The sequence below is a fragment of the Paralichthys olivaceus genome, chromosome 7 (assembly GCF_024713975.1).
Source record: "Paralichthys olivaceus isolate ysfri-2021 chromosome 7, ASM2471397v2, whole genome shotgun sequence".
Classification (NCBI taxonomy): domain Eukaryota; kingdom Metazoa; phylum Chordata; class Actinopteri; order Pleuronectiformes; family Paralichthyidae; genus Paralichthys; species Paralichthys olivaceus.
Genome location: NC_091099.1, coordinates 935,992 through 959,162, shown reverse-complemented (window position 1 = coordinate 959,162; position 23,171 = coordinate 935,992). Strand labels below are relative to the sequence as shown.

The following is a 23,171-nucleotide window of genomic DNA, read 5'->3' as shown; positions in this document are numbered from 1 at the left end:
TCCTCTCAGAGAGCAGAGTGCTCCTGAGCCTTTAGTGATTTCTGGACTTCTCATCTCGACTGCAGCAGAAAACCCGTCTCATGGGAGCCGGCGAGAGGAACTCATGAAAACTTGATGCAACGTGTCCTCATGAATTTTTAACGTCTCTCTCTTCCTATTGTGCCACTAATGTGCAGGATAGAAATATAAACAGGGTGCTGAGTGCAGAGGAACCCGCGAGGCAGAGCATCATCAGCTGTCAGCTCGGTGAACAACAACACAGTGACACCTGGGGACACACACACACACACACACAGCTGCAGTAGCTCCTGTCTGAATCATGAGGGAGCCGCAGTCACTGGAGGCCTGAGTAGGTGAGCAACGTTGTGCTGGAGGACCGACCGCAGTCTGTGAAAAACACTTTTGGTCGTGAAGACGAGAAAAGTGCAGAAAAAATGATCGAGCTGTAAATGAAGTCATATTTTAAAAATGGTTCTTAAACTGTTTTAATTGTGTGAATGACGTTTGTTTGCTGAAAGATTTTTTGCTGGGAAACTTCAAATCAAAGTTACACCAACAACTGGGACGAGAGATAAAGTTAAAGTTAAGGAAAATAGTTTCAACATGAAAAACAAACACTGGTAATGTGTCCAGGACTCTTTGTTCTAGGCAGCAATAAGAAGGTATTAAAAGTGCACAATATATATATATATATAAAACTAATACATATAGAGAGAGGGAGAGAAAATGCAATACATTTAAAGGTTTAAACAGCTGATTGAAGTTGCAGCAGTGTAGCTCAGGCAACAGTTTTGTCCTCGACACACTCATATGGTAACAAAACTCTATTGTAACCATAGAAAAAGGAGAAAACAATCAGACAGTAGAGGAGAAATTCAGAACTATTATCACTTTTAGATTTAATATCCCACAAAAGACGAGGCTGCAGGCTGCAACAAGCTGGGACCTGAATGAGCGATGGAGAGTTCATCAGGTATATAATGCAGAAGTTGACGTAATCCCTCAGAATGCATCAAGATACATTTACCAGTCGAGGTGAATTGAGTTCATCTGACCCCGAAGACAAGATTTCACATGAGAGATACAGAAGGTGCGGAGAGCAACGAACAGCAAAGTGAAAGAAACAGTTTTAACGTGGGAGGTCATGACTCATAGATCCTGCCGCTCTTTTGAAAAATCATTGTCTGCGCTGGTGCGAAGTACAAAGACGAGAACTTCTCCCTCCTCCCCTGGAAACACAGCCCTCGGCCTGGAGGCTTTACAGCTGTGCTACATTCCTGAGAGCTCAGTCAAAGCTCGTGTAAATGAAGGAACATTAAAACATCTGGCGCAGGAACAGATCGCTCACTGCTGGAGCTGTGGAGGTTGTTGTGTAGATTATCTCCAACTAGGAGTTTGTGTGTTTGTGTGTTAGCAGGATTACGCAAACAACACTCAACTGAATTCCATGAAATGATGCGGAGGGGCGGGAAGAAGAATGATCAGAGGACGGATCCAGGAAGTTTCCTCTCTTGTCAACATAATTGCTCAGAGAATGATTCATGGATCTAAATATCAGGCGTCCATCTGGTGCAGATCCAAATCAAATCTGGATCTTGTGAATTGAAGCGTTGGTTTCATGAGGGGACTGTTTGGACTTGGTGGAGAACGTGTGAGCTTGAATTTCTCATGTAGAAAAGCAGCTTATCTCACAACCTTTAAGAAAGTAAAACAGATCCTGGATCTGCCTCCTGTAATAGAATCCACTCCACATTAATCGAGCTCTTCTCTGACCCACCTCCTCCCTCCACTGAGTTACAAGAAGGTTCAGGAGATCTGTTATTATCATCTAAAGTATAATTTGACTGTGTATACAGAGGTTTGAATGCATGTCTACACTGTGTCATTATCTCTTCCACAAAATAAAATAAAGGCTGTGTGGTCACGGTGGACTTTGAGCTCTGTGAGTCTTTCCAGTTGTGGACTGTGACCCACATTGTGAGTCTGCTGCTGTCAGCTCCGCTTGTTGACCTGTTGTAACGTGTTGTTCAACAACAGGAAACTGATTGAACCTGGACCTCGTCCTCAGAATAAGTTACTGAGCTGAGGTCATGTTCCACACAGACTTCTCCTTTAGTGTCGGCAGCAGTTCGTCTGAAACCAAACTCTGACCAACTGAAGGAAGTTTCAAAAGAGACAATGACACTCAACTGGTTGGTTGAACACTTCTAACCTGACAGAATCTCTCAGAAACTTCACTCAGGAGCAGAAATCTGACATTTAACTTAAAAAAATAATAATAATGTGACATTTATTGTGATAATTATCAATTTCAATAAATTTTGTCTGTTTTTGAACATTTTCCTTGATTCCTGACAGAATAATAAATTATGGATCTTGATGAAGACAATCAGAGGAGAGGACTGATATTCATGAGTGTTTGACTTGGTGCTGATCCAAATGTGGTTTCATAAGGAGATTGTTGTGTTGTGTTGTGTTGTGTTGTTTTGTGTTTAGTTATAGTTTCTCTATTGTTAAAGAAAGTGTGAAATAAAATCCTGGATCCACAGAGCATCAAACAAGAAGTACCAGTAAACAACATTTAACTCCACTTGGTTCTGTAGGACTACGTGTGTGAGGTGTCGTGTTCCCGTCGAGTTTAGTTTCTCACGCAGGAAAAGAAAGAAACAATGTCCTGCGACTTCTCTTAGGAAACTGTGAAGTCAAACATGGCGACTGTACAAACACAGGATCAGGTATCAGCAGCATTAATCCAGGGATATCTGAGTGAAACGCCCTTCACAGAAACGTCAACACACATTGTGAAACTGATCTTTGAATATGCAAAACACAGAACAACCATCGGTCCTGTCATCGCTGAGCAGAAGCGGAACAAGAAAACGGCAAAGTGCAAACAACCGCAGCCCGTTGTTCCCGTCAAACGCAGCCTGGTCCCAGTTTGTCTGAATCAAACACGAGTGGATTCTGCAGCGACACTGACAAACTCAACTCTGCTTCAACAAAGTTCTTTTTATTCCATTTTATCTTCAGTTCCTCTCTCGCATATTCAAGTACGTGGATTTTGAAATCCAGGAAACACAATCAGTAATAAACAAATTAACTTTCAAAATCATCGTCGAGTTCTGATTTGATTCATACATGATTCCACTTTACCCCCCCGATCCCGCCCGCCCCCCCGCCCGGGCTAAGACACATGGACCTCTTGTAAACATGATACAAATCTTTTTTTTTTTTGCCTTTGTTGATTACAAAAAGTAATCTGGTAGAAAAATATCTTTTCTTTTACAGGTATTTCTCTTGGTAGGAATATTTACATTGAGTACCTCACAGTATAATCTGATTTAAAAAGTACTTTGTGTAAAATAAACACAAAAAGGTCTCAGGGGGTAAAAGGCCTTTGGTTTTCACGAAAAGTATGAAAACAAGGACAAAAGAATCACAAAAGGTCCGTTCACTGCTGCGTAAAACCACAGTGACGACTGGATTGATGATTGTTCCACAGGTTTGAAAGAGTTCAGAACCAAAACTGCAGCTACAATCAAGCGTCACTCCTGGGGACGGCAGAGCCGCACAACCTCCGCTGGGCGAAGTATCCGAGCACGATGAGCAACATCTCCGAGGTGCTGCTGAGGGCCACGATGAAGGGCGCCTGGGACGCAAAGTCGGCCTCCACCCGGTGGAACGACAGCTGCATGACGGCGAGGGCCAGCAGGCTGTTCTGGACGCCCACTTCGATACTGACCGTCTTCCTTTGTGGCGGGGCCAGGCCCGCCACCTTAGCCATGACTGCACCGACCACCAGCCCCAACATCGGCACCGTCACCCCCACTGCCACGATCTGGGGCCTGACGTTGGCCAAGATGGACGCCCCCATTTGGTAGGCCATGAAGATGCCCCCTACGATGAGCACAAAGCTGAAGGGTCGTATGAGTGCGAGCAGGACGCGCGTGAGGGCGGGCAGGCGCAGCTTGACCAGCATGCCCAGCGAGATGGGGATGGCGATGAACAGGAGGGTACCTAGGATCTTCACGAAGGGCACATGCAGGGCGGCGTGGACCCCCAGCAACCGCCCGTACAGAGCTGAGGACAGCGGCATGGCTGCTGCTGCCACCACCGTGGACACCAGGGTCATGGAGATGGCCAGGGTGACGTCTCCAGCCAGCAGCAGGCTGTACAGGTACCCGCCCCCGCCGCCGGGGGCCGAGCAGGTGATGACCAGGCCCAGGGACAGGGCTTTGGGCAGCGAGGCCAGCCGGGACACACAGTAGGCATACAGGGGCATCACCAGGAACTGACCCAGCACCCCGAGCAGCAGGGGCACGGGGCTCCGCAGCAGACTCCGCAGCACCTCCACCTCCACCTTACAGCCGAAGGCACACTTGTTGACGAAGATGAGGGGCAGCAGGGCGAACAGCACCGGGTTCTCAGAGAAGTGGGACAGGCCACCGGACTGGATGAGTCTGGTGGCCGGGTCGTCGTCACCGGGCGCCACTCTGATGGAGTAATCCGTCCTCTCCTCGACCAGAACCGGCACCGAGTCCTGGTCCAGGTCCAGCAGCTGGATCTGCAGCTGGGCCGTGCCCGGGACCCCGGAGCGGATGCTGATGATGTAGCTCGTAGCGGGACCCGCGTGGCCGCTGTCGGTGACGTTTAGGATGTTGAGGACCTCCGGGTCCATGGAGCGGACCGTCACCGTCTGCTTCCGGCTCCTGCGGCCCTTCCTGCTGGCCGCGGAGCTCCGGTACAGGCTGGAGATCACGATCACGCCGTTGGTGTTTTCAGGAAACTCGAACTCCTGCGAGGACCCGTCCCCGATGCTGATGTACCCGCCGCCGGGGCTCAGGTCGGTGCGGTTGCCGCTGTCCACGGTGAGATTCCCGGTGGCCCGCGCCCGGTCCGCTCCTCCGGTGACGAGCAGACACCAGATCGTAAATAGCGTCCTCATGTTATCAACGGGCGGGGGTGGAGGTAGAGAGACGCCGCAGAGACACGCTTCTCCCTCCGCCTCCTCCGGCTCCTTCAGCGGCCTCCCCCTGACGGTTACACCGCCGCCCGCTCACAGCACAACGGCGAACTTCTCATTCCGGTCTCCGGTACGAATCGGCGGCAGCAGCCGGCTCCACAGCTCGTCTGGTTCCCATTATGTCGCTGCCTTTATACCGGAACCTAAACATCCCCGCGCCCCGCCCTGCCCGGGCCGAGCCGGGCTCCCCAGCAGCAGCGGTGCCCGGCACAGAGCTCGCTCTCTCGGCCTCTCGACGAGTCTCTCACGGCCTCTCCTCGCTCCGGCTACTCGATGTCACGATGTCCGTGTGAACAGCCCCGGAGTCGCGGCTCGTCCTCGGTGTCGGTGTCTCAGTGTGGCCGGGAGTCCGGAGCTCTGGAGCCGCGAGCATCGTCGATCAGCTGCGGTTCATCCGCGGCCCGGACATTAAGGGACCGACATCCGGTTATCGACACCAAAATAAAAGCCTGTTTTATAAAGTTTATTTCACTCGTCCACCGAACAAAACAATATAAATGTGAAATCTTGAATGAGAATGAGCACAGAGGAGGATACTCTGATGTCATCTTGTCTTTCACAAGATATTCATTAACAAAGCAACTCATTCAATCAATTTAATAATGAAGGTAGCTGCAGGCCTCACATCATCTGGTCCGAAATTACACTTTATACCATTCAGAGACAAAATGATTCACTCGTCTCAACAAAACTTGATTAACACATTTCTGTGTGTTTCCTCAACATACTGTTGCTTTAATGCTGTTGAGCAGCAAAAATCCAGGTTTGAAGCTGCCGCTGGTTCTGGATTATTAAATTATTACGGTCTCACAGAGCTTCTGTTTCCTCCTCTTCATCACATCAACGTCCCGTCAACACACGTTAGACCTCATGTCTTCTGTGTGCTTTGTTGTTGCACATCCAGGATCCACATCATGAGGTGGGACAGAAGGTTTGTCCCGACCCATGAGATTATCAATATGCTGCCGATGTTTAGATATTTAGTTACGTACAGGTTGATTTCACGGTCACCTGAAAATATTAACATCTGAGACTGATGCCTTCTGAAATCATGCAGCTGAAAACCTCCAGAAATTCATTTCACAACATCTTTGTCACGTTTTATTCTGGTAAAGTGAAAGTGAGAGAGGTTTCAGGAGAGGTGTGCTCAGGCAGGGGCTCCAGAAGGCCTGTGTGCGTTTATTTTGTAAAGAAAAATCTTTCTACTTCCTCTCCCTCACTCTGGTTAAATGTATCTGACTTGACGGATCCTCTGTCAGCTCTGCTCAGCCAATCAGGAGAGGCGTCACATGGGAGAGGAAACACCGTTATTACAGATCTCAGGGGGACATGGACCAATTATATCAACTTATAAATATAAATATATATATTTATATCAATTTATATATATATATATTCATATTTATATATATATTTATATATATATTTATATATATATATAACTTAACTGACCTGCCTGACAAGATAAGAGATGACACCAGATGATAAGATACTGTACAATACATGATGACACAACAGATCAGAGAACATATGATACGATACATTACGAAACTACAAAATAAGATACTTTAAGATACGATTAGATGAAATTCGATACATTTTTTTATCTAAATGATAAAAGATACGAGACGAAACTTTTAAATATTATGAAACTACACGATAAGATGCTCTGATGATCGATGGTGATCGACTGAGCCTCCAAATCACAGACTGTTAATAAAGATGGACGACATGACGGCTCCCAAAAATGAAGCCAAATCCTTTTGATCGCCCCCTGGTGGCAGGCGTGTGAGTCATAAACCCTGCCTCCTCCGTGTTAGCAGATGGGACATGCACAAGAATAAATAGATAAATTGATAAATTAAACTACACGTTGAATACATGTTCGTTCTGTTAAAGACGTGTTCACGTTTAGTTTGGTTTCTATTCTATTCCGGCTCTTCTCTCGTGTTCACCCCCTCCTCCTCCTCCTCGTCTTGTTTACGGACTCATTTCACTGACGCTCTCTGTTTCCCACTCGGCTGCTTCCTGACCATCGATCGCCGTGGTGACTCGTGACTGATCCATTACGCTCGTGGATTAAAAATCAACAGTCGCACTCAACTGAGCAGTGTCCAGTTACGGCTCTGCAGCCAAGTCGGCTATTGCTTATTTGTCAAACACAAGCAGCAGACAGAACGGGGAAACCTGACACTGGGCCCGGCTCGGGACTGTGGCATCACAGGGGAACCCCCTCCTGTCAGCTTCCACCTTTTTATAGCCACCGCCTGCTGCTGCTGTGAGTCACTGAAATATTCAAAAGCCGTTTTCATCTCACGACCTCCAGGTCCCCCCCGCCCCCCGGTGGGGGGTCAGCAGGGTCACTGGGTCAGAACCCTCCAGTGAAGGCACCACCCGGGCCTGTCGTGTCTTGAATATTAACTGTCACTGCTCGTTGTGTTGAAGTCAGACCTGGGACAAGCTAATTCGTCAGCTATTGTGTTCTCATGAGTTATGTGCCCTACTTCTGTCCCGTGGCTGAGTCAGAGCTTCCAGAGAGAAGAAAAGGCGGGAGGAGCTAAGAGAACCTGCTGCGGCCATTGCACCGGCTTCTTCTTTGACCGTTTCCTGGTGCGACAGCCCGTCGCTGTGGGGACGTCAGTTATGCACACTTCCTGCCTGCATGGCTCACGTGCCCTGAGCTGTGTAATTATTTATCCTCAGTATGAAAATGAACCTCATGACTTATCTTTCACAACCAGCACGAGAAGGTGAGGAGGAATCCCCCCCCCGCCCATCCTGACACTTTAATGGAGAATCTACAGGAACATCTGCAGCAGCCTGGGATTCATCACTGTGTGTGTGTGTGTGTGTGTGTGTAGTTGTCTCTTTGTGAGGACACTTTTGAGTTCAGACCTCACAGAGCTGTGTGTTCTCCTGAGTATCCACCCACTGTGACGTCAGCCTCCGGTCTGTGAGCTGCTGTGGTTTCCTCACACCCGGTGCTTTCTGGTCTGTTCGACTCTAAATGATCATAATTGACTAAATGAACATCAGCTGTTTGAAGAAGACTTGAAACCAGAGACTGAGACATGAGCTCCTGAGGACAAAGTTCACTGACGTTATAAAGTGAATAAATATTAAAATAAAAATGTTCTCCACAGACTGTGTTTGATCCTGATGTTTTCAGGACTTGGTTTTAGGTTTAGATTCATGTTCAGGGTTTGGAAATGCACTGTGTGTCCTCACTATGTTAGAGGTAGAAAGTGTGTGTGTGAATGTTCATGAACCATCTCCGAGCAGTGATTAAGAGCTGCCTCGTGTTGTGTAGCAAATGAGATCATGAGCAGCCATGATGACTAATCTAAAAGCTTCGTACTGAACCACAGACTCCAGGTCTGAGGGCTGGTCACAAACAGGAAGTCTGGAGTTTGCTGTGCAAAGGACTGTTTCAATATCTTAATATAATAAGATGTATATTGTGTTATTAATAGTTAAAAGATTTTCATTGTGAATCATAATGGTGAAATTGTTCCATCTATGACCATCATCCTGCACCACACTGATCAATAATTCATTTTTCATTCCTTAGTATTTTTGAAAATAATCTAAGTGTAATTAAATGAGCAAAAATTTAAATAAAACAGATACAAAATTAAATTGACTGTAGAAGCATTATTATTATTGTTCATATTATTCTCCAAACATTATTCCATGATACCATTGTTGTGAATTCTTTTGGCCACAATGATCATTAATTAAAATCCAACATTATTACACTGCTGAGTAATGAAACTCTTTCTTGTTTGAGGTATTTTTTTTTGTTGTATTTCATTTTGTTCACGGTCACAAGTCAAAGGAAAGACGGCGTTAGAGGGCGAGATTTTATTTATTTAAGATATACATAGATATTTATACAAAACCCACATGCTGTAACGTCTCTGAGTAGAAATAAAGCTTCCTAGTGTTAAAATGGACAAAACAGAATCATGATCCAGAGGAAGTGAAGCCGCTCTGTCGTCAGCACTTAACAGTGAAGTCAGTACAGAGCTTTGACCTCAAGAGAACAAAAGGAACCAGTCGTCTGATTAACATTTCATTCTTCTCTGTCCACATCTGCATTTATCCAGAATGTCATAAATGAAACTTTCAAGCAAACGTCTGGTTTACGAGGCAAATTAGGAAAAAACCACAATTGTCAAATGAAAATAATCCAGCTGGTGCATCACAGCTCTGAGAGGACGCGTTGTCCTCCTGAAACAGTCCAGGATGAAACTGAGACAGGTGATCAGGTCTGGACAGAAAAATATCTGAATGAGGTTCTGGTGTTGGGGGGGGGGGGGGACTTTCAACAACTTAAATCAAACACCAAGAATCAAAGAGAGAGACCAGGCCACTTCAACCCACAGAGTTAAGGACGTGTCTCTGAACTACTGCGTCAGGCACTGGTGAGGGAAGCACCTACCAAAGCACCTGCATCCCAAATAAGGCGTTCAAAGCAAAAAGTCTGAAAACAGGCAGCGACGAATCTGAACAGAAACAAACTCACGATCCATCGGACACAGAACGAGAGGGAGGACTTCGTTTTATGATGAAGGGACGGAGACAATGTGTTGTAGTTTTACCAAGAAAAACCAAAAACAACAAATAACTGTAAGACGCACGAGTCCAGAGACTGATACCCCCCCCCCCCCCCATTCATTTAAACCATTTCTGACAAACGGATCGAAGAATGTAAAAAAATAAATAAAACAGTGAGCTCACCCTGCACCGTCCACACGAACACATTTCAACTTTTAAAAAAAAGTTTTTAAAATAGATCCATCTCCGTCCACACACACGTTTTACTTTGGAAGGACGTACACTGGTCATGTGGTGTAAACAGGAAGCAGATTGTCTACTCAGCATTTGATTGCTGAGAAAATACAAAACTCTTCATTGAACAGGAACAATCAGCGGAGTGGTGTGAACGCCTGGCGTAACCATAGCAACAGAGATGCTTTTTAAAACTGAAACGTATTAATGTGGACGTAGCCTTCGACAGCCGTGGAAGTTATAATGATAACTGCTTATTAAAACGCTCTACATTGTTCAGTTCTCAAAGTGTTTTTCTTTTTGTACAAAGCAAACATCCAGGGTGGAGGGTGTCGCCACAGCCGGTGGGGGGGGGGGGGGAGAGAAACGGATCGAAAATGGGAAGGTGAACCAGAGAGAGAGAGATTCATGCCTCTCAGGTGGTGTGTGTGTGTATTTATAGAGCAGGAGAGTGGGAATCAATAGCCTCATTAAGTCCTCCCGATAGGAACAGTTCGATTGAAACGCGCACGCACACACACACTCACGCACGCACACACACACACACACGCACACACACTTCCTGTCATCTGCTTCCTCGCAGACATGAGCGCTATCATCTCTCCCAGAGCAGCCTTCAGTTCCGTAGAGCAGCGAGTCTGGAAGGAGGGAAACATTGGTTTGTATTAAAAGGTGCAGTTCACTGAAACCACATTTCACTCAAATTCGGCTCATTGCTGATATTAATGTCGGTGCTTCACACTTGTCATGAGCAGCGTTAAGGGCTCAGGGAAGTGCAGCGTCACAGGACACGTTCAAAATGAGGAAACTGAATAAACGAAATCTATCATGATACAATAATGATGCAGCGTCTTCATGGAACATTGTGCATGTTTCTTCCTCACTCATGACTTTGCAACAACAGTCAAGCCTGTGTGTGTGTGTGTGTGTGTGTGTGTGTGTGTGTGTGTGTGTGTGTGTGTGTGTGTGTGTGTGTGTGTGTGTGTGTGTGTGTGTGTGTGAAATCTAATTTCCTTCCTCGTGCTCTGACCTGACAGTGAATGTGCAGTTTGTGTGTGACTTGTTGTCCTGCAGCATGAGAACATGTCGTGTTAAAGGACGGTGAGTTAGATGCACATGTTGCTTCTTGGTCATGAGACACATTGGTCCTCACCTTCGAGACAGCTGGTCCTCCTTCTCTTGGCTTGGTGTGCTCACCGCGCCCACTGAGGTGGCTCCTGCCGGCAACTGGTTGAGCTGGTCCATCACTTCCAGGCCACTCTCCTCTGCTATCTGGTGGATCAGGTCGTCCACCTGCTCCTGAGGAGTGGTCAGCGTCATTGCCGAGCTCATGGAGTCCTCCATCACCTGGTGTGAGAACAAGAGGGGTGCATGAAGTGAGGGCAGGAAAAAAGAAAACTCAGAATGAAGAGTTCAATTCCATGAAACAAATATCCAAACACAAGCTGCTGTCAAACCTGCACTGAACTCAGGATAACCTCCACAAATGAAAAGTCAGTTTCATCTGTGTGTTTCGTAACGACCACTCACCGAGGTGTGGACGTCGAGGTTCTGTACTTGACTTTCAAACTTGTCCATAATGGCAGAGACCTTCTGCAGGTCCATGGAGCTCAGAGCTTTGTCCAGAGCCTTGGTCACCTGGCCCATGCTTTTGGTCACCTGGAGAAAATGAGAAGTTTTTATAATGAAGTCGTTTCATTGTGGAAAAGTCGTCTCACCTGCCAAACTTAAACCAGCAGGAACAACGTGATGACGTGTGAACAGTTACTTCATAATCCTACATTTTGATGGATATCAGATCAATGCAGCGTGTGTCATTAACCAACTTACAGCCTTCATGGTGACAGCAGTCTGGACTTTAGAGGACACGGCGTCCACTCGTGACGCCATGCGCAGCCAGTTAAGACCTTCATTTTTTTTCCTGATGGCGTTCTCTGCGTAAACTCTGGCACATTCCACATTTTTCTGCTGCAAAGCCTGATGACGGAGACAATGGTTAATGGTTTCATTCATAACTCACTCTGATGGACACGTGTATTTGCTCTTCTGCTGCAAAGTAGCTACGAGCTAACTCTGGTGACATTACTTTTAGGTGTGAGCTGTCGATAAATCAACAATTGATGACGTCATGGAGGTAACATGTCATTCACCTTTGTTAACTGCGGTGTTAACATTATTTAAAAAGGCAGATGTGTTGTTATAAATGACATCAGCAAAGGTTCAACAGGTTTGTGTAGTCGCTCTTGTGAAGCTGAAATAACGAGCTAATTATAACAACATCACAATCCCTTCGAACATGTAGACAACAGACCGCAGCTCTAATTTGAATACTTGTGACTTGTTCAACTGGTTCTGAGACGTGGGAAACTTTGTTCACATGACAGGCAGTCATTTAACATCATGGGGCTGTACTGCCCCCTGCTGACTGTAAGTAGAAGTGGTGCTGTCGCTCGGTTAAATCAGATTAGAGAGGAGCCTCAACACTGAAACAACTGAATATATCCTCAAGTATTTCTGTAAGTGACAAGGATTAATCATTAACATCGTTATCAATAAAATCATTGTTACAATTATTATTAAGGGAGAAATAAAAGTGTATGAGAGAAGAAATGACGATGACAGAAAGCTGAGCGGTGCAGATAACAATCTGTGGATGTTTTACATTGTTCACTTGAGCTAAACAAACATCCCTGATGCAGAATGATTCCACTTCACTGCTTGTTTTCTCTGTGTGTCAACACTTCACCTCATTCAAACAGTACGACTGCACCGACTGTGACTCAACGTTCATTATAAGGTCAGATTAGTGATACGGGTCGAGAAGGAGGAAGAGAGAGAGCGAGGTCTATGACATGCGGCAGCGACAGAGGAACATGGAAGAGAGACAGAATAGATCAAGAACGCATCTCACCTTCTTGACCTTGGCCTGCTCCTTCGCAGAATCCTTCTCGGCCTTCTTGGCCAGTCTCTCGAGCTGCTTTGAAGTGAACTGTGAAAAAGTAAAGTCATTTGAAAAAACATTCACATGCACAAGTTTTATGAAGCTGATATTTTTAAACCTTTTGACAGATACATACTCTGAGCTGGAACAGAGTGTCTGTGGAGAGAGAGAGAAGAGAGAGAAGGAGAGGGAGAGAGGGAGAAGGAGAGGGAGTTGTGAGTATGTGAACACAAACAGTAAACTACAGTCACAGCCTTGTTGTTGTTGTTGTTGTTGACCTCTGAACACTCAGGTCACAGTTTACATCCAGGTCTGTGCAGACTCATATGACAGAGTGTAGATCTGATAACCACATCTTTACTCTTTAATATCAGTATCGGCTCCAAAAAAATATAATAATAAAACCAGTGTGTTCGTGTCACAGAGATCCTGATGTGTTACAATCAAATGACCTTTTTTTTTTTATCAGATTTGAAGAAATTCCCTCAAGTTGTTCCTGAGATGAGAAGTTCACGAGAATAAGATGAAGAGACGGAGAACCTGATGCCTCACTGGTGATGTCATTATCTGTTAATACATGTGTGGAGATTTGAAATTTGGGGTTTGCTTTCAAACTGTTTGGTTCGGTCGGTGAATGAAATGAACTTAAAACATAAATAAATAAATGAGCTTCTTAAATTTCTCATCAGATGTTTATCAAAGAAAATCTAAACACGTGTCTAAGAATAAAACCAAACACACAACCTGACAAAGCAGAAGAAACTTCCCTCAAACATAAAGAGGAGAAACTGTGTCAGACACAGACACGTTCCTCACACTCCTCTGGGTTCCTCTGGGTTCCTCTGGATTCCTCTGGTTCCAGTGATGGAGGATAACAAGAATCACAGCTCGTTAACTGTTCTACATGTCTCGGTCTCTAACTGTTTCCTAACGTGTGACTCCACAGCCGAGGCCTCGTTCACAATCACAACAGGTCTGACAGCTAAGCTAAACTAGCTCCCCCCGCCCACCAAGCTAACAGGCTACTGCTAACTCAACAATCCCCGGGGCCAGCGGCGGTGGAACCCGCAGCTGAAGCTTCACCTACCCTCCATGTCGGCGACGCTTCCAGGTGATCGCAGCTAAAAGATGGTTCAGTTCCTCTTCACTTGTTTTCAAACGTCTTCATCAAACACTGCACTTCCTGGTCTGAGGAGCCGTCACGTGACCGGAAATACCCTTCTTTTCTTTTTCCCCCCTCCTCCTTCTTCTTCTTCTTCGCCTCTTGTTCCGCTCTCGAAGCAAGCTCAGGTGCAACACTGCCACCTATGGTCGATTCCGTTCACACGCTTTTTTTCTGAGGATGAAAAGTGTTTTCTTATATTTTCTGAGGTTTCACGTCGGAAACTCTGAACATTTAATAAAACTCTTTTCAGATTGAGACACAATGACCATCACTGATTTGAAGAAGTGTCCCAGCTCCACTGTGACGGAGCCTCCTCATCGTTTATATCTTACACACCGAACCTTTCAAACACACAGAGTTTAACAGCTTAAGAGTTACAGAGGGACAAGTTTGAGTAAAAGTTTAATTCTGGTCAAAATCTTAATTATTGTATCAAATACTACGAAACCTAAGTGAGGAGAACTTCAGCTAAAACCAAATATATTGTTGACAGGAATCCTTTCTATACTTAACCATAATAAAATCAGGGTTTGAAATAGTTATCCTAGTTCGCCCTTTAAATCCAGTATCTCTCACTGCTGCTGTGCAGGATTAGTGTCTGTCACCCAGACAGAGCGGGGGACGGACACAGGGAGGAGGAGGCCGGGAGGGAGGGGACGATTGGCTCAGACATGTCACAGGATCTTGGATACTGACTGTGAATGTGCTTTTATCCTAAACTGATACAAAACAAACATGTGAGCATCATGTATGTGGACCTGTACAGAGCTGCGTGTACGGGAGCTGACTGAAGCCTGATGGGGTCTGGAGCCAGCCAGGGGGAAGATTCAGGTAGGGAAGATTCTGCAGAGACCTCAGGTGATTTCAGGAGGAAACTGCAGCTGACGGACACGAAATGAAAAATGCACCATCACACACATTATAAGGATCAATTGATGAGTCAGTGTGGAATTCAAAGCGTCTCTGCTGCGGACACAGATCGTGGTTTTTACCTGGATCCTCACAGTACTCTGAGAATCTTGAGGTTCAGATTGACCCAGCACCCACATATGATGTGAATTCTGTCTTTCTGTTTACAATAATCAGCCCCAGTGTTCTCATCAGTGAAAAGACACGAGCTGACAACGTTTATGAGAATCAGAATAATTCAAATGTGTTGTAATATTAATCCTGACATCAAGTTCAAAGGTCACAGCCCCTCTTATTAGAATAGATGTTAGATTTGTGTCCTCGGAGATGAAACTGCAGATGAACATTCATTGACTGAATCTGTGGATGGATGAAATCTGTTGAGCTTCTGTATTTGTCTTCAAAAATTGACAAATAATCAACAGAGTATTTTGTGTATTTAGTATTTTAATGTTTTATTCCCTCATCATTTGTTTTAAGTGCAGGATCAGGACATGTTGATAGATCTTGTATCATAACTCTCGTCAATGCATATTTTCTCATTCGTTCATAAGGTGTTGTGATAATTCATTGTACCAGGAGATGGCAATGCATCATCAAAATGAGCTGAAGAACTTTTCAGCCCCTGACGCCTCAAATAACGATGCAGACGTATGACGCTCATTATCTCTGGATTTGGTTGAAGCTCACAAATAATATTAATTTGAGCTCATTCATAAAAAACACGTCCATGCACATGTTGCAATGTTTCCTGTGCTGCTGTTAACTGATGCTGTCACTAATCTGTCATTATCACCTCTGGTGTCGAGTGGGGACAAAACAAATCAGAAGGCTGATTAAATTAGTTTTATTTGGATGTTTTTTTGTGTGTGTCTAAAATATACTTTTTTTTAATTTGTTTTAAAACGAATATACTATTTCTGGAAATCATCTAGTAAAAAGCAACTTTTCTGGACAGAAACTAATTTCTTTTGTTCATGTATAAGGACATAGAATGTAGTCTTTAGCTGCTGTGTGTGTGTATGTATATATATATATAGTTCCTCACTCCGAGGATTCAGAGTATTAATACTGATCAGTGCTAATGTAAATCATGCCAACCAAGCAGCTACACTATTATCAGAACTCTAAGCCGTCCTTATGATCATGTTTGTGCGGTTTGTTCTGGGCCTCAGCGCTCACCTCCACCACAGTTCAGTCGAGTTCAGCAGCGTAAAAATATCTGGTGCCTGTTTTTATTCAAACAGGTGAAAAAGTTAGAATACTCATATGATCATCGTTTTTCATCTGATATGACTCAGCTGTGATGCTCTTGAGAAATGAGCACAATCCAATTTAAAAGGTGTTCAAACCAAACACAGACACTATGACATCACACACACGCACACGGCTGGAAATCCTCTCAGGTTTACCTCAGCTGACCCGCAGGTCTTTTTATATCTGTGAGGTCTAATTCTGATCGACAGGAACTCAAACTGAGGAGACGTTTGGGTGAAACCTGCACTTTACTATGACTCCCCCCTCAGACAAATGAAAAGTGCTGATTCATCCCCTGCAGGTGCAGTTTACCTGTCAGGCCACGCTCACATATACTGTAATCATACAATTTCACAGTGGCATCATGGTGACGTCATTCCTACCACATCATAAATTATTTTTATCTAAGATTTTATGATCATTAGTACAAGACTGTCTATAATTTGCAGCGATATCTGGGATAATTTGCTTTCAGATTTTTTTTGTTGACCTTTGTCTGATTTGCTCCAAAAGTGAATCATCTGGATTTTAACTCCCAAGTAATATTTCTACCAGGTTGGGAAAATGTGTTGTTTAGTTATTTTGTTCACATGCAAAACAACACAATCCTTCCCAGGGTCGTGAGTTCTCTGCTGCACTAACTGTACATTCATATTTACAGTCTTTATATCTGTCTAACTTCTGTGAGTCAGTGAACAAACATGTCTGATCTCAGTTACAGAGAGACACCCCCCATCACAGCCCAACACTGAATCAGATTCGGTCGACTTGTCTCCACGTCCTCCTGCCATCCTCATCACAGCTCCATCACGAGAGGACCTGCACGTGTCAACGACCACCATGACGATAGCCGACTCCGTCAAAGAGCGGAGGCCGTCCTCTTCACCGTTCGTAGTGGGCAAGAAGGTCGTGACCAGACAGTGACTGAAACCGTTGCGTCACACGAGGTCGACTGAGGATCGAAGTCAGGTGAGATCAGACGTTCAACTAACATGTGTTTAAAGTCGTATTCAACCAACCCTGATGATGTCATCAGCGTTACATGACTCCCATTAAGAACAGGCTCTAACGAGGAGGCGCTACTGGTTTCAGATATCAACGTCTGATTTTCACAGTTAGAACAATTTAGTTATTTTAGAGTTTTTATTCTGGATTTTATAACATGTCTCAGAAAATTAACTGTACAAACATTGAACTGCAGGTTGATCACGTGTTTGGTTCCTCTGGAAACATTTCCCGCGTCGGTTTCGCGCTTGTTGTTGTTGTTGTTGTTGTTGAGCTCCTCGGCCTCCGGATCTCAGTGAACTTCACTAACCGGCCACCTCGCTGTGGCGGGGCACTGTTGTCACTGACGGGATGGTAGCTACCGTAAAACCCCGAAGAAGAAGCTGCTCGTGTTGTCAGTGGCTCTAAACAAAATGGCGGCGCCCACTGGTGCGACGCTTTAACCGACGTCTGTGTTTCCCTGTGAGGAAACGATCTTAAAGAAAGATGGAGGCCGCAGGAGAAGAGGAGCCGGACCGGATCAAGCTGAAGTCCATTAAGAACAACAAAACGTTCACGGTGCCTCAGAACGACAGGGTAAGAGGAGGAGGAGGTGACGCCTATTCACGATTTCTGTTATTTTCTCCACGGCGTCGACGCGTCACCTACAAATGTTCAGTCAGCTCTGGTATGGAATGAGTCTGACCGGGTGAGAAATTCGGCTGAAAGGAAAATGAAATATTTGCACCGTGAAACTATTTTTTTTTAAATCAACACAATCACAATCCTTTAAAAACACTGTTCAAGTGATCGCCGGTGTCACTAAAACAGCTGTTTTTTGAATGGAGTCTGGTATCTTCACCTATTAAAATAAAAAAAAGTATGATTCCTCAGTGTCTGTCCATTAACTGCGTTTATCCTTGAAGATGACTCCAGGAGGAAATGTAGAAATCTCAACAGCAAGGATCTTTTCACTGTGTTTCAGTTCGGAAGCTGCAGAAGTGTCCGAGAGTTTGAGAAATTCAACCGAATTGGAGAAGGAACTTACGGCATCGTGTGTAAGTTGTTCACGTTACACTCTAGAGATCAGTTTGACTGGGGAACATCGGCTGTAGACTCCAACACGCAGCTTTAATAAACTCTGATTTAACCCTGAACTCTGGGTGGATGAACCCTGAGATGAGGAACTGCAGAGTTTTCCAGTATCTCATCCTGTGGAACTGAAAACCCAGAGTTTCCCCTCATCTCCGGTTGAACAAACTCAAGCCTGCTTTCTTGAACACAGCCCAGTTTAACTGCTCAGTAAATAAACTGCTCCCTTTTCTTATCATAGACCGAGCCCGTGACACCAAGTCCGATGAGATTGTGGCTTTGAAAAAGGTCCGAATGGACAAAGAGAAAGATGGTGAGGTCACTTCTTTAACTCGCCTGGAATCCCCAACATCAGTGTCAGGCAACATGTTGAGCCATCTGTACCCTGCTCTCTGTCTGACAGGAATCCCCATCAGTAGCCTGAGAGAGATCACCCTGCTGCTGAGGCTGAGACACCCCAACATAGTGGAGCTGAAGGAGGTGGTCGTAGGCAGCCAGCTGGAGAGGTAACACACGCTCGCTTCAAACTATGGCAGTAAAAACGTCAATAATCACCGAGATCCAGTAAATCCAGCCACAACAGAGACTTTTATCTTTCCAGCCCTTCATTGATATTTTAGACTATTTTAGAATCTGCTCTGTAACAGCTCAGCTTCTCTGTGTGATAAACATGGAATTAACTTAATTATCTTGTGTTCATTAAATATGACACACGAGACGTTTCTGTTAACACTGGTCATCGTGTGTGTTTCTCATTCAGCCTGTTTCTGGTGATGAGCTACTGTGAACAGGACCTGGCCAGTTTGCTGGAGAACATGCAGACGCCGTTCTCTGAGGCTCAGGTAGGACAGAGTTTGTTATGTTGACATTTCTATGGAAGCCACATGTACATTTTCTATTTACATGTTTTTATCAGGATTTCTTTTTAGGACCCTATAAATATGTGCAAAGGCCTCACCAGTGTTCGGACACCACGAGCGGTCCCACCACAAAGTTAATCTCTAAACAGATTCTACATGTGAATAAATAAAATCTGCAGGCGAGGGACAAGATTTCGGGGCTGGAGGCCTCTAGGTTCTAGTTTGACCTTTGGTTACCTGCAGGTAAACAGTCGAGTGAGGAGCAAAAGAAGCAGAACACACTGAACGAGATTAATCTACGATCTACTTTTTAATTAACCTGTATTTATACACAGCCACTTACAACATCTAGTGTCCACACTGAGCACATGACCTGTATCGAGGGGACCTGAGCAGACTTGAGGACCCGTGGGGAATTATCTCAGTTGAATTATATTGCAAAGAAATGTTAATTATAAATATATACATTATAAAAGAAACATTTAATTCCCTCAATGACCAGCAGCTGTAACAACACATCACTGCCAGTTTTGTGTTGGACATAATGATTTATATGATTTTCTCCTTTCCCAGGTGAAGTGTATTGTCCTGCAGCTGCTCAGAGGTTTGGAGTATCTCCACCACAACTTTATTATACACAGGTCAGTCCCTCACATTTACTGGAAACCCAACAACTGCAGCTCCAGTTCGTTTTCTGTACTAAATATACAAATGATCTGCTTTTTATTTATTCTTTCTTCCTCAAATAAAAGACACAAATGCTGCTGTTTGTCAAACTCATAGAGGAACCAACAAATATTAACAATCTGTGCTACGACAATGTTGGCAAACTAGCTATAGCATCTAGTCTGCTAACCCTGCCGTTTACATTTACGAGGCACAGAATAGAAAACACGTCATGTTGACGTCTGCAGCTGACGCTCTGTAGTTTCTGTATCTGCCTCATTATCCTCTTCAATCTCATTATCAGGGACCTGAAGGTGTCTAATCTGCTGATGACAGACAAAGGCTGTGTAAAGATCGGTGAGCCGTCCCTGTCACTACTGCTGCCTCCTGTGCAGCTCCTACTCTAATCACATTACACCTGCATTCACACACTGCAGAGCACAAACCCTCTGACCTTTGACCTCTCATGACAGCCTGAGATGTTTTCTTCTGCCAGTCAACATTTAAACCACTGTAAGTAAACAAACAAACAAACAAACAAAGAGCCTAAATACCAACTTAAACGTCATCAAACCTACATCTAAAATAAAAATACGGAACTTTTCTTAAACATCAACACAATAATAGAAAACATATAAATCACGTCTGTTCAACTCACATTATATCCACAGTCCAAACATGAGAGGAGGAGGCCTCCACCATGAGGCCGGGTCAGAAAGTTTTTTGTGATTGTAACAGTTCTGCACTCGTCAGACAACACTTCCACATCATCGTCATGTGATGCCACAATTTGCATAACGTAAGCCGGGCGGCTAGTCTGACACGCCCCCTAGAAACGCCAGGTAAAGCGAGAGCAGAGGCTGGAGGTGGTCGACCAATCATATTATTCTTTAGGTCAGGAACCTCGATTTCTGGATCATCACAGACATTTTCTAAATTAATTAAATTTTTATTTATTGTGCAAAAACATTCACTGGTTAAACATCTATGCTGCATCATTGAGAATTATAAATCTTGATTAAAGACTAATCGATGGATCGGAAAAGTCAATCGTCGACATGAACAGAACTGTGGCAGCCTGTACGTTGCTGGTGGGATTTTAACAGATGGGTTTTCTTCCTCCTGTATGCAGCTGATTTTGGGTTGGCGAGGATGTACGGTATCCCTCAGCAGCCCATGACCCCCAGAGTGGTCACACTGTGGTGAGTATTCATTTGACCCAGTGAACTGTGAAGGCCCCTCCCTCTCCCTGTGTGAGTGACAGTGGACGACCCTGTCTAACGCTGTGTTCTGTGTCTGTGCCGCCTCAGTGGAAACTCTTCCCTTTAATCCCTCTCGGTAATCTCGTCCTGTATAAGCTCCATTACCTCAGGCTGGTCGAGTCTGTGTCACGATATGTCCTCCGTCCTCTATCTGCAGGTACAGAAGCCCAGAGCTCCTCCTAGGGACCAAGACACAAACTACAGCTCTGGACATGTGGTGAGTGTGTGATGGTAACAAACATACATAACATACATGAAGTGTTTAAAGGACCAGCCAGGAGGAAAAAAGCTTTGAACGGAAAATTTAAACTTGATAATGTACTGATTTATTTTGTATTTGTTATCTCTATGAGAAGTTAAGAGCCAACAGGGAGTGAACGGTTGAGATGAAGATCACCATGGTGTGTGTGTGTGTGTGTGTGTGTGTGTGTGTGTGTGTGTGTGTGTGTGTGTGTGTGTGTGTGTGTGTGTGTGTGTGTGTGTGTGTGTGTGTGTGTGTGTGTGTGTGTGTTGCAGGGCGGTCGGCTGCATCCTGGCTGAGCTGCTGGCCCACAAACCTCTGCTGCCTGGAACCTCTGAGATCCAGCAGGTCGACCTGGTCGTCCAGCTGCTGGGAACGCCCAATGAAAACATCTGGCCGGTGAGAATCCAGCTGTGAACACGTAACACAACTCTGTCTGTGAGGTTTGATGGTAATCGAGGTGTGTGTGTGTGTGTCTGTCTCTGTGTGTGTGTGTCAGGGTTTCTCTCAGCTGCCCCTCGTTGGTCAGTACAGTCTGAGGAAGCAGCCGTACAACAACCTGAAGAATAAATTCACCTGGTTGTCTGAGGCTGGACACAGACTGCTCAACCTGCTCTTCATGTACAACCCACAGCGCAGGTACACACACACACACACACACACACACACACACACACACACACACACACACACACACAGATCTCTAGGCTTTGAAATGTTCTGTTCATTTTATCAGGAATTCATAAAACACGACAGATTCAAACACCTGGTTGACACAGAAGTTAAAACTCTTTGACTCCATCGGTGTCTGATTCTTTCTGTTTGTTTCCTGATGCAGAGCGTCGGCCAAAGATAGTTTGGAGAGTTCCTACTTCAAGGAGAAACCTCTGCGTGAGTGAAGACGTTTCTCTGGACGTGGGTCAGTTTGTCGTCTCCTCTCTGCTGCTGGTTGTTAACGGGTGTTTCTCTCCGCAGCCTGTGAACCGGAGCTGATGCCAACCTTCCCGCACCATCGCAACAAACGAGCTGCTCCTCCAGCAGAGCGCCACAGCAAGCGCAGCAAAGTGTGAACAGGATGAAGATGATGATGATGACGTAGTTCCTCCGTCCACACTGGTATTGTGGAGTCGCACAGATCAGAGCAGGACTTGTCTCACTGAAGTGTTGAGCGTCGGGTCATTTGACGGTTGTTTGGAACTGTGGACTGTTTATTGGAACAATATAAATATCTTATATGCTTCTGGATTAGTCCTTAAATCCATCTAGCTGCCAACGTCTGTGCTTGAAGGAAGCTCGAGGTAATGAGGGCGACTTTACAAAAGAACTGAGGTGTTCTGTACTTGTTGCACCTGAACATCAAAACTATAAATCTGTGAAGAGGGAAGTCGCTCGGAGTCGACCTGGATCTGTGTGGAGAGTTTTAAGAATCATTCATCAGAAACCAGATTCTACGTGTTGAGTTATGAGGGAAACTGAGAGTAAGAGCAGATCTCAGGTCTGATCTGATCGTCAGTCATCACCGATCTGCTTGTGTCAAAGTGTCCTTGAAGCTGTTTGTGCAGGATGTGTTCAGGGACCTCATGGAGCTGTAGGTCATCTGAGTTTTAACTGCACTGTCTACAGCTTCACCTGGTTCTGTCCAACAAGACCCTGTTCACACCTGGAACTAACACCTGTCCCGTGTGATCGACCGCTCTGAGTTCAGGTGTGAACCGAAGACGTATTGAGGACATATCTGTCGTCTCTTAATTATTTGACTTCATTTCTGTTTAGTGATACTCATGAACTTTTCCCTTAAAGCTTGAAACTGTAATTTACTGTAAATAAACCGTGGCCTCGTCAGTAGAAATCACTCGTGTTTTGACTCCCGGCTGCGATTACACGGGTAAAGAACATGTGACACTGATCATGTGACTCTTAGAGCCTCTAGACTTGTTCAAACCATAAACATGAGAAAAATGTCAAACCAGCAACTGT

At 44.9% G+C, this 23,171-nt stretch overlaps 3 protein-coding genes across 4 annotated transcripts; 1 reads left to right on the top strand and 2 right to left on the bottom strand.

Annotated features, from left to right (window-relative positions):
* Positions 1–2,989: 2,989 nt before the first annotated feature.
* Positions 2,990–5,436, bottom strand: slc10a3 (solute carrier family 10 member 3). Its single transcript, XM_020106205.2, has one exon. The coding sequence runs from the start codon at positions 4,943–4,945 to the stop codon at positions 3,539–3,541; it is 1,407 nt and encodes a 468-aa protein (XP_019961764.1). The 5' UTR covers positions 4,946–5,436; the 3' UTR covers positions 2,990–3,538.
* A 3,436-nt stretch (positions 5,437–8,872) lies between these two features.
* On the bottom strand, positions 8,873–20,380 carry chmp1a (charged multivesicular body protein 1A). Its single transcript, XM_020106204.2, has 8 exons — positions 20,350–20,380; positions 13,846–14,094; positions 12,895–12,914; positions 12,729–12,806; positions 11,648–11,794; positions 11,348–11,476; positions 10,971–11,164; positions 8,873–10,455 (listed from the first exon to the last, which is right to left on the bottom strand). Exons 2-8 carry the CDS (start codon positions 13,850–13,852, stop codon positions 10,434–10,436), a joined length of 597 nt encoding a protein of 198 aa, XP_019961763.1. The 5' UTR covers positions 13,853–14,094; positions 20,350–20,380; the 3' UTR covers positions 8,873–10,433.
* On the top strand, positions 16,917–23,163 carry cdk10 (cyclin dependent kinase 10). Of its 2 annotated transcripts, none has more exons than XM_069528948.1 (13): positions 16,917–17,058; positions 18,059–18,131; positions 18,407–18,478; positions 18,569–18,671; positions 18,926–19,007; positions 19,599–19,666; positions 19,996–20,048; positions 20,824–20,893; positions 21,111–21,170; positions 21,470–21,593; positions 21,694–21,833; positions 22,033–22,085; positions 22,170–23,163. In XM_069528948.1, exons 3-13 carry the CDS (start codon positions 18,460–18,462, stop codon positions 22,262–22,264), a joined length of 867 nt encoding a protein of 288 aa, XP_069385049.1. In that variant the 5' UTR covers positions 16,917–17,058; positions 18,059–18,131; positions 18,407–18,459; the 3' UTR covers positions 22,265–23,163. The 2 variants fall into 2 exon arrangements, with proteins under 2 accessions (XP_069385049.1, XP_019961762.1); XM_020106203.2 differs by lacking the exon at positions 16,917–17,058 and adding an exon at positions 17,458–17,670.
* Positions 23,164–23,171: the final 8 nt, after the last annotated feature.

Excerpts from the sequence above, each read along its gene's own strand:
- chmp1a (XM_020106204.2), bottom strand. Across the intron at positions 12,807-12,894 it reads ACACTCTGTTCCAGCTCAGA|TTCACTTCAAAGCAGCTCGA; the intron begins GTATGTATCTGT and ends ACTTTTTCACAG. Across the intron at positions 11,795-12,728 it reads AGCAGGCCAAGGTCAAGAAG|GCTTTGCAGCAGAAAAATGT; the intron begins GTGAGATGCGTT and ends CTCCGTCATCAG.
- cdk10 (XM_020106203.2), top strand. The coding sequence starts at position 17,581 with ATGGAGGCCGCAGGAGAAGAGGAGCCGGACCGGATCAAGCTGAAGTCC. Across the intron at positions 18,132-18,406 it reads AGGAACTTACGGCATCGTGT|ACCGAGCCCGTGACACCAAG; the intron begins GTAAGTTGTTCA and ends TTCTTATCATAG. Across the intron at positions 19,008-19,598 it reads CGCCGTTCTCTGAGGCTCAG|GTGAAGTGTATTGTCCTGCA; the intron begins GTAGGACAGAGT and ends CTCCTTTCCCAG.
- slc10a3 (XM_020106205.2), bottom strand. The coding sequence starts at position 4,945 with ATGAGGACGCTATTTACGATCTGGTGTCTGCTCGTCACCGGAGGAGCG.